The sequence below is a fragment of the Magnolia sinica genome, chromosome 13 (assembly GCF_029962835.1).
Source record: "Magnolia sinica isolate HGM2019 chromosome 13, MsV1, whole genome shotgun sequence".
In the NCBI taxonomy this organism is placed as follows: domain Eukaryota; kingdom Viridiplantae; phylum Streptophyta; class Magnoliopsida; order Magnoliales; family Magnoliaceae; genus Magnolia; species Magnolia sinica.
This window is the reverse complement of record NC_080585.1, coordinates 22277311-22287046: the sequence shown is the minus strand read 5'-3', so window position 1 is coordinate 22287046 and position 9736 is coordinate 22277311. Positions and strand designations below refer to the sequence as shown.

At 40.8% G+C, this 9736-nt stretch overlaps 1 protein-coding gene across 4 annotated transcripts; it reads right to left on the bottom strand.

The window, feature by feature from the left end:
* Window positions 1-1364: 1364 nt before the first annotated feature.
* On the bottom strand, window positions 1365-8988 carry LOC131223208 (ABC transporter C family member 3-like). Of its 4 annotated transcripts, none has more exons than XR_009160338.1 (11): window positions 6399-8987; window positions 5742-5828; window positions 4988-5644; window positions 4707-4871; window positions 4151-4445; window positions 3482-3696; window positions 2831-3136; window positions 2664-2727; window positions 2226-2465; window positions 1898-2118; window positions 1365-1556 (listed from the first exon to the last, which is right to left on the bottom strand). XR_009160338.1 is itself a non-coding variant. In XM_058218528.1 (11 exons), the coding sequence occupies exons 1-11, from the start codon at window positions 8781-8783 to the stop codon at window positions 1544-1546; spliced, it is 4515 nt and encodes a 1504-aa protein (XP_058074511.1). In that variant the 5' UTR covers window positions 8784-8987; the 3' UTR covers window positions 1365-1543. The 4 variants fall into 4 exon arrangements, 1 of the variants encoding a protein (XP_058074511.1); XM_058218528.1 differs by having other exon boundaries at window positions 2031-2118; XR_009160339.1 differs by lacking the exon at window positions 4707-4871 and having other exon boundaries at window positions 6399-8988.
* Window positions 8989-9736: the final 748 nt, after the last annotated feature.

The window sequence follows — 9736 nt, the reverse complement described above, 5'->3', positions numbered from 1 at the left end:
TTCACATGAGATGACCATATAATAATACTAGCAATCAAAAGTTTGTCCCATAACATGCCAGGTGGCCATGGCATAACAAGGTATCCATGGCTCATAACTCTCTCTAGTCAATGACCATTGTATCCACTCTCAACTTTCTAAGGATAAGCGGATGAATCTCTCCTTTAACCCAAGTCCTATACATTCTAGGCACTCCACATATTAATCATGGCATTGTAACTCCTCTGTTGACCTACAATCGCCATGATCCATAGTCAAGATCATCAATATCATATCTAGATTGATTTTCAAGGCACAACTTCAATAGGTGGCCCCACCTTGCAAATTTAGATAGGCATGTTTCCATTGTTTTCTCTGGTTTTGGCCCACATCAGTTTGGATTAGTCTAATTTTTTGAGATTGTGGCCAAATATAGGTAGTTTTACTGTCAAACACTAGAGGCAAAGCTATTTTACACAATTGTATGATGCATGCCAAATGGACCATAGGAGACATTTTCTCCTGGTTTTTAGTTTTCTAGATAGGATTCAAATCTCTTACTAGTTACTACTATCACTTATCTTGTAACCTACTTTTCAGTTACCAAACAATAGGTTATCAAAAAATATCAAAACTATGTAAAATTAGTCCCATTTTAAAGCTTATTAAGTAACCTTTTCAACAAGCCTAGATTATATGATTTCGACGCCTTTTTAGTTAAGGTCAATTTACTAGAGTCATATAATATTGTGGCGAGATTAGAAGATAATTTAGTTAGTGTTATGTTTAATTAAAATATGGCTAGAATTAAAAATGAAACAAAGTTAGCATTATATTAGGATTTATTTACATTAAGAAATATTGCATTTTTTATATGAATAATTGATTGATTTTGATTTCTTAAACCTCTGTTTGGTGCCACTTAAAAATGAGTTCATCTCATTTTAGTTAACAGTAATTATATACTGGAAGTTACAATATGGATAAAAGACAATTTTGATAACCAATAATTTATTAGAACCATGAGCTCTAATACATAATTGCTGTTAACTTAAAAAATGAGATGAACTCATCTTTTAATTGGCACATGGGCTCTAAAAGGTTTTGTCCCTTAATTTCCAAAGATAATGTCCCCAATTTCCTAGAGGTTTGTGCCTGATCCTGCAAAGCCAGTCACAGATCTCTTGCATGTAATTGGGTTTTCGTCAATTTCTCACTAAGCCGCTGGCGGGATTGCAAAGCATGCTTATCTCCACATTGCCATATAAATGGCTTTAAGTCAGACTTGAGATATCCCAATGGGAAATTGAAAAGAGCAAATCCTATCTGCCCTAAAAAATGTAAACACCCAAACAGGTCATAAGCTCATTAGCAAAGCCAAGAAATGATGCGCCCATCACGCATAACTCAAAAATTGTATTGCTTTATTTAAGCACACCTAGTCCCTAGACATCCAAAACTCAGGTTACAGTATTATCGGAATCACACAAAAACAGAACTGTGTGAGATTTTCTACAGCATTTGTGAATCACTCCTGCCATGTATTCTCAACCTGTCGTTGAGACTAATCATGAGATCTGCAGGGGAAAAAAAAAAAGCATAAGAAAAACATCAGATACATATGACAGGCCCAGTGTGCATCCAATATCATTTTCGAAACATTATCAACCTCCTAGCGAATAGAATAAGATAACGAATCTGCAGCTCAATCAGAACCAAATGATGGCCCACCTTATTGATGATACGATGGTAAAAAATTGCACCAAGTGGCTGTTCCCTGACCATTCAATCTGTGGACATTCTTTTGGGTACCATGGGTTTGTCGGATTGATATCATTTAGTAAATGTTATTGTAGATACACAAAACAGGATTTTAAACCTTCAGTTAAATAGCAAAAGATGTTGCTGATGTACTTACAGCGCAAAAGAGAAGATGTCACGGACTCACACCCATTATCATTATAATCAATCAGGTTGTATATCAACTAATGGCAGCCCAAGTATTGCCAGCCATTCATAGATTCGCTAAGTTTTCAAAACTAGAGTTTGACCTTACAGTATACTCAGCAACAAGTCTTGAGAATGAAGATGATTTGTTTTCCAACAGTTTTTTGGGAGAGTCGTATTCCACAATAAGGCCTGTTCAGTAAAAGAGAGAAGAAAAATAATAATAATAATAATAAATCAAATGCTTTGAAAAGGATAAAAAAGATGGAAGAAGAAAGCAAGATTGGTAAGTTGCCAACCATTATCAAGAAGCAAGACCATGTCGCTATGTAGAACGGATGTTATCCGATGTGCAATCGTGATGACTGTACAGCCAAAGAACTGTTGCCTTAGTGTTTGCTGAATTAGGTTGTCGGTCGCAGTATCGACTGAAGCGGTTGCTTCATCGAGTACCAAGACCTTGCTCTTCTTCAGTATCACCCGTCCCAGACACACCAGCTGCCTCTGACCCATGCTCCAGTTCTCTCCATTTTCAACCACTGCCATTCACATCAGGCATTAGACTCTGTAATACATTGTAAATAGCAGATACAATCAATGCTATAGGTTTCAAAAGGCACACCCTCCCCCCCTCCGAAAAAAAAAAGAAGGAAAAAAGACCCTAGTGCGTATATATCATATTCTGAAAATTAGCAGGCAGATGAAGTAAATATCAGCTAAACAAAAAGAAACTAAACCTGCAGAGTCAAGCTTTCCTTCCTTTCTCCTTACTTCGTCCCCTAGCTGGCACCGATCTAGAGACTAAAATAGGAAAGAATTGCACGTCAGAAAATCGTTGTGCTTTGGAATCCATGGATAAAATATTGAAAATACGTTAGCAATGCAGATAGTAAAACAAACACACCTCCCAAATCTGTTCATCTGTATACTCTTCCAGAGGGTCAAGGTTACTACGCAAAGTCCCTTCAAACATAGTCGGGTCTTGAGGGATGATGCTCAATCTGGATCGCAGATCATGCAGTCCTATAGTAGAAATGTCAAGGCCATCTATCAGAATCTTACCCGCAACTGGATCAACAATGCGGAAGAGTGTCTGTATGAGAGTGGTTTTTCCACTGCCTGTCCTCCCAACGATACCAGTCTTCATCCCGGCTGGGAAAGTGCATGTAAGACCTCTCAAAACAAGAGGCATACGTGGGGCATAACGGACCTGTATCCAATATTTTCAAATAGATGTTATGAATTATTAAAAGAGAAGGAAGAAAATTGTATGATTATATAAGAAGATACAAAAAAGCAACTATGTAGAAAAAGAGGAACCGACCACCCACAACCCATAATCCCTTGCATGCTAACAATGGTTGTAGGTTAAGTTAGCCTAAAATCAATTGTAGGTGATCCATCATCTTTGGGAAAAAAAAAAAAAAAAATTCAAAACTAAATGCATATCCCGTAGCGGTTTCAATGCATCCAACAGGACGAATTTCTTAAAAGATGGGAGTTTGTGGTATCATCGATTACAAAGAAGCTTTGACAGTAAGAGACTTGAGATTACCTGCAAATCATGAATATCAACTTCTCCTTCTGCTGGCCAGTTAGGGTCTGGCCTATTAGTTTCTATGACAAGAAGGGGTTCACTAGAAATGCTCATGTATTGAAATATTCTCTCAACAGATATGATTTTGTTCTCAAGATTGCACAGATTCCATACAACCCAAGCCGCGATCATGTTTAAATTAAGTCCGTACGTTACTGCTAAGCCCGCAATGCCTGAAAAAGAAGTTAGAAAGAGTAAGATTCCATTTCCACATGCCTGTCATCAATGAGAAGTCAGAGGTCATTCCACAAATATATGGATAGAGGATACTCAATCTGAGGGTGTGTATAGTATCCTCGGGTTCTAAGTTTATACAAGTGGGGCCCACATTTCCACGATCCAGACCATTTGCATGATGAGCACACAGTGAATGAAACAGTCCAACACTCTTCAATGGGACAATCCTAACCTTTCCATGGGTGGCCTAAAATAGACTGTTAGGAATAGAAACCATAATGGTCCATATCCAAATGAAAATAGGCTAAAGATTGAACAGCTAGGATCTTCCAATCTGGAGGTTTTAGGCAAGGCCCATCTGATCAACAGGCTAGATCACTGCATCCTGGATGCTACCCTCAGGTTGAGGATCATGTCATATCATGTCATTCTTCTTGAATGAAGTTATACCTGGATCTATTATACCCTTTGGCATGGTTATCAAGAAAACCAAACAAAAGGCGAATGTGATGGATGATAACATATCCAAGCGGAAGCACAGCCACTCCATTGCGCCAGCAGTATGAAACTTGGGTCGTGAATAACCATCGATCAGACACAGGTTCGTATCCATGAATCTTGATTCCTGATCGAAACTCCTTATTGTCGTCGATCCTGATAAAGATTCAGCAAAGTGCTGTATGTTGGGAGCCTTGCAGACTCCAACAAGACGTGCTAACTCTCGTGCTGTCGGTATGTAATATTGCTGTGGAATGACAAACGTAAGAAAAATAAGAGGAAGTTACCTGAAGTTTATCGTGCTACAGCATCATTCTATTATGGATTGAAGTGATCCATGATCAGATTGTGTACATATATATCTTAGAAGATTAGCAAACATTAAAAATATTTTAAAAAACTAAAAATTAGGGAACAAAAAGAAATGTCTTAAGCTGTCTGCATTTTGTATCTAGTCCTTTAATTCTTTGTAAAGTCAAGGAGAAGAAGACCCAGCTACAGGCATTACCTGATACCAAATGCAGGTTGCAATAACAGGGATGAAAACGATGAGAACCTGCCACGCAACCTGAGACATTACAGCAATGATTCCCAGCAGATGAATGATTGCATTGGCATTTCCCCCAAATTGAAAGGGAATGCTTGTATCTACTGCACTTTGATCAGTCGATGCCTGTAAAAGAAAAGGGCAGCTTACATAAAGATATGCATAGCCATAGTGGCCTCAAAATATCAAATAAGTCCGGTCTCATGGCATGAATCCTGAAAAGAAGTATATAGGTCTCTTACTCTATTGAGGATTCGTCCGCTTGGAGTGGAATCAAAGAATGACATGGGAGCTCGGAATATACACATATGCATCTTATTGAACAATTGAGTCGCCGTCTTATATCCAGCTGTAACGAGAATCAACGATCTTACAAAGACACAAATGGAGCTTCCAATGGCCAAAGCAACATAGACGAGAATGAGAACCAAGCCTTCAACTGGAGCTCTCGTATCTTTTGAGACAGGAGCTGCCCAAGCCATCCAGTAATTGCTTCCAATCTGAAGACCCTGAAAGAGAATCTGGGCCAGCAATACAAATGGTACGAGAGCTCCTCCGTAAGCCGTTGTAATGTATTTCCAATAGACTGATAGGCCAACCTTGCCTTTCTCCCTTTCTTCTTCTTGAACCAGCTGCCCCTTCTGCCCGATTATTTCATCCATTTTACCATTCTGATCCTCTCTCTTCTCTGTGTCCTTGTGTGGGGATTGCTTTCTGCTTCCAGCATCACACGAACCATCTTCCACACTATTACTTGATTGTGAGTCAGGCTCCGTCTCCACAGCATCAAGGGCTGACAAGGCTTGCTTATGCGCACCGACAAGTTCCATAAAATCTGTTCCCGAATTTAGAATGTCATTGTATTTTCCGGCTTGTGTAATCCTCCCATCTCTCATTACCTGCCAAGCCAGAGAACGGTTTTTTCTTATGCATTGGTGATGCACTTATCCGGGGTTGTGGAACTAATGCAAAGTAAAGAAACAGAGAAGTGCTCACCAGGATAAGGTCAGCGGAAGGCAAAAACTCTACTTGATGGGTGACATAGATCACCGTCTTCGATCCTAAAATCCCGAGCAGACACTCCTGCCATTCAGAGGTTGGATACATGTGTTAAAGCTCTTCAAAAATGAAAATTACCCAAATGCTCAAAGAAGCAAAACAATAAGTAGGAGTCCTTTGGGTGGGGTTTAAATTTGCAACTGTAGTTCCAAAAATCAACGATTTAACTCAAAACTCAGTCTGGTCGACTCAACTTAACAGAATTTTGAGGCGTGGACACTTTTCCAACTCGGTGTTTAAATGGGGAAAGCAGGGTTTATCCTGAAAACCTTTCAAAGGGATAGCGGAATGCGTGTGTATTTAAATACCCAGCTGAATCTTTGAGGCAACCCAACCAATATTTAAGCCATCCCGATTCATGTGCACAATAAACCAAATCGAGGTCTCCATATTCAGTTTTTTAAACTAATGTTCGCAACTACTAGCTAGTTGAATAGCTTACCATGTTGTTTGTGAGCTGTGATAAAACAAAATCACCTGATATTACTACAAATGAGAAGAGTTTGTTCTCAAATATATTGGACTAATTGTTAATTTCAGGTATGTAACATGTGAAAATATAACAAAATCCAGAGGAAAAAAAATAGGACATACCTTAAATAAATGGGTTCCTGTATGAGCATCAACAGCACTAAAAGGATCGTCAAACAGATAAATGTCTGCATCCTGGTATAGAGCACGTGCGATCTGTATTCTTTGCTTCTGGCCACCACTCAAGTTGATTCCTCGCTCACCAATGACAGTCTGATCGCCAAATGATAGAATCTCCAAGTCTTTCTTCAGAGAACATGCTTCAAGAACGTGCTCATACTTCTCCCTATCCATTTCCTTACCAAACAATATATTTTCTTCGATTTTCCCGCTCTGTATCCAAGGTGATTGAGCAACATAGGCCTTGGTCCCACACAATTTAATGGTCCCAGATATCTTCGGCACTTCTCCTAAGATGCAAGAAAGCAAGCTTGACTTTCCCGACCCAACTGTTCCACAAACGGCCACCCTCATCCCATGCAAAACTCGGAAATTCAAATCTTTCAAAGTAGGATTCGCAGAAGAGAGATCCCAAGAGAAATTCCCATTGCTTATTTCAACTGCAACATCAGAACTACCTTCCGGAAGCCTCTCTACAACATCGGGCTGAAGGTCTTCAAGGCGAAGGAACGACGAAATTCTATCAAGAGAAACCTTTGTCTGCGCAACCATGGAAATCGTATCGGGGAGATTATAAATGGGCTCCTGCAATATCCTGAATGTCGCAAGAGCAGATAGAATCTTTCCCGATTCTAGCGGTATCCCCATAAGCATACAAGCTCCAAACGTGATCACAGACACGAATGTGGGTGCACCCCAGAAGACAAATGTGGTCATGGCTGAGGTGTAGACATATTTCTTCAACCAGCTTGTTTCATCTTTCCTTAGCTCGACTATCTTGGACAAGAACTTCATCTCCCACCCTTGGAGCTTGAGGATCCTCATGTTCCGAAGGATCTCAGACGTCGCCTTCATCCGTACGTCTTTAGATTTCATCAACTTGCCCTGGTAATTCTCTTGTAACTTCCCCAACGGGACATTCATCAACATAACAGCCACAGTAGCAACAAAAGCCGCAATTGAAGCCAGCCCAAGATTCTTGTACAAGATCAGCAAAGCCAGCATAACTTGCACAGGAACTATCCATAGCTCATGCATATACCAACTGAAATCCCCCACCCTCTCAGCATCGACGCTCATGAAATTTATGATCTCTCCACTGGTATGGCCCTGCCTTGACTGGCTTGACAATGACAGGCCCTTCTTATAAATCATTGCAACCAAAGCTGCTCGGCCCCGGATTCCAGCCTGCTGCAGCTTAAAGAACCAACGCCGCTGCGAAAGGCATTCAATAATCTTCGCAATGAAGAATGTGGAAACCAAAACATACCCTTCATTCGCGAATTCACTATGGCCATTGAGGTATTGAACAAAGGCATCGATAAGGTAGGGACCCACATAAGAAGACACTGTGTATACAAGCGCGAACAAAGCTGTCCACAGCACTTCTTTCCAAACAGTGAAAAACAACGCTTTCACCAATTTTAGTGTTCCTACTCCATTACTACTATCTTCTTCTAGCTTATTTTTGAAAACAGGGAAGACCCCATTAACGCTATCGTCATCAGCAAGCTGAGGAACATCATCGATGTCTAATGTCTTCTTATAACCGACTTTAAGCAACGGACTCATCCAAGAGAAAGTAAGAAGACTAAACAGACTAGCATTTGCATATGGAGTTACATTATCCTTCTTACTCTTCTTGCGAGACCCACCGACGCTATTTTCATTCAAAAGAGGCTCTTCAAGAAGGTGCGCCTCTTCTTCTCTGTTCTTCTTTCCGAATAATCCAGCGTAACAAAGGAACAAACCAACCAGAACCGACCCAAAATCCAAAACCCACATATGTGTGGGCAGAATTCGGGGTTTCTGATAGTAAACCAGGTCCAGAACGATGAAAGAACAACACATGAAGAAGTAGAAGAACCACCAAATCTTCAGAACAATTGGGAATTTCTCCTCTTCTGAACTGCGGAACTTGAAATGCAAGTAGGCTGAGATCATGAACCAAGCAAGAGTTCTAAAAGCCAAATCCAATTGGATGGAGAGATTTTCATCAGACCAACCATATTGATACCAAACAAAGTAGTTGAGAATGCAAAGAACGAGATGAAACAGAGACAGACCCAAAGAAGAGAAAAGGGCGGGTTTGTAATATAAAAAGCTACCGTCTTTCAACCTCTCTTTTGAATGTCCATGGCCACCCATGTTACATCCCTTAATGACCCATGTCATAGATAGAAGAAGAATGAAAGCAAAATGAGTGAAGGCTGAAAAGCCATGTAGAAAGATGGGATTTTGGAGAAAAGTAATGGCTTTATGCATGTAGGGAGATGGGTGTGAGAAGAGCATGAATATGCCATCGTTTCGAGCATTGAAAGTAGCCATTGATGTGGGTTTTCTCTGAGATGGGTGGCCTTGGATTTGAATATTGGAGTGAAGATGGAAACTATGTATATAAGAGGAGAGAGAGTCAAAGGCAAAGGAGGCGGCTTTCTCGGAGGGTGCAGGCTAACGTGGTGCGCAAGGGAGAGAAGGGAAGGAGAAGACAAAGGGTGCTGTGAAATACAGAGGAATAGAGAGTGAGAGAGAGAGAGAGAGAGAGAGGTGGCGCCTTTACGAGAAGGGTGCGATACGCATGAATGAGTGTGATATGGTGATAGAGAGTTTGTCGTTTACGGGCCTGATTACTTGCGGAGAAAGAAAGGCCCGATTTTGACCGCATAGAGGTGGGCCCCACGAGGGAAAGACTGACCTCTGGTGTGGTCCACCTGATATTTTTATCTGCTTTATTTTTGGGACCATCTTGTAAAATAAGCTGACAAAATGTATGGACGGCGAGGATATACGATGCATACATCGTGGTGGGGCCCACGGTCAGGTTCCTGCCTACATCCCTCGTTTTGGGTCGCAGCCAGGTGGGCCCGTTTCTTCGCACACCAGTTTCGTGTAACCCCTTGTCTATGTCCCAAAGCTGTGTGGGGCCCACCGAGATGTCCGTGTTAACATCTACTCCGTCCATAAGTTACTACTGATCGACTTAGTGTAAAAGCCCAAAAATAAGGTAGATACAAAATTCAAGTGGGACCATACGAAATGCTTCACGTATATTAGACAGCGATTGCAACACCCAAGTTTGTGAGGCCCACCATGTATGTAAAATCCACTCCGTGCATCAGATTTTATTCTCGATTCTTGGGCTTTGTTTAAAAATCAGCTCCATACACAACTCATAATGGTCACACCATAGGGAACAATGGGAATAGGATATGTAGGGTCCACCATGGAGTTTATCTTTCATCAAACCCGTTAATCAAGGTGTAACCCACGAGGTTGAAGTC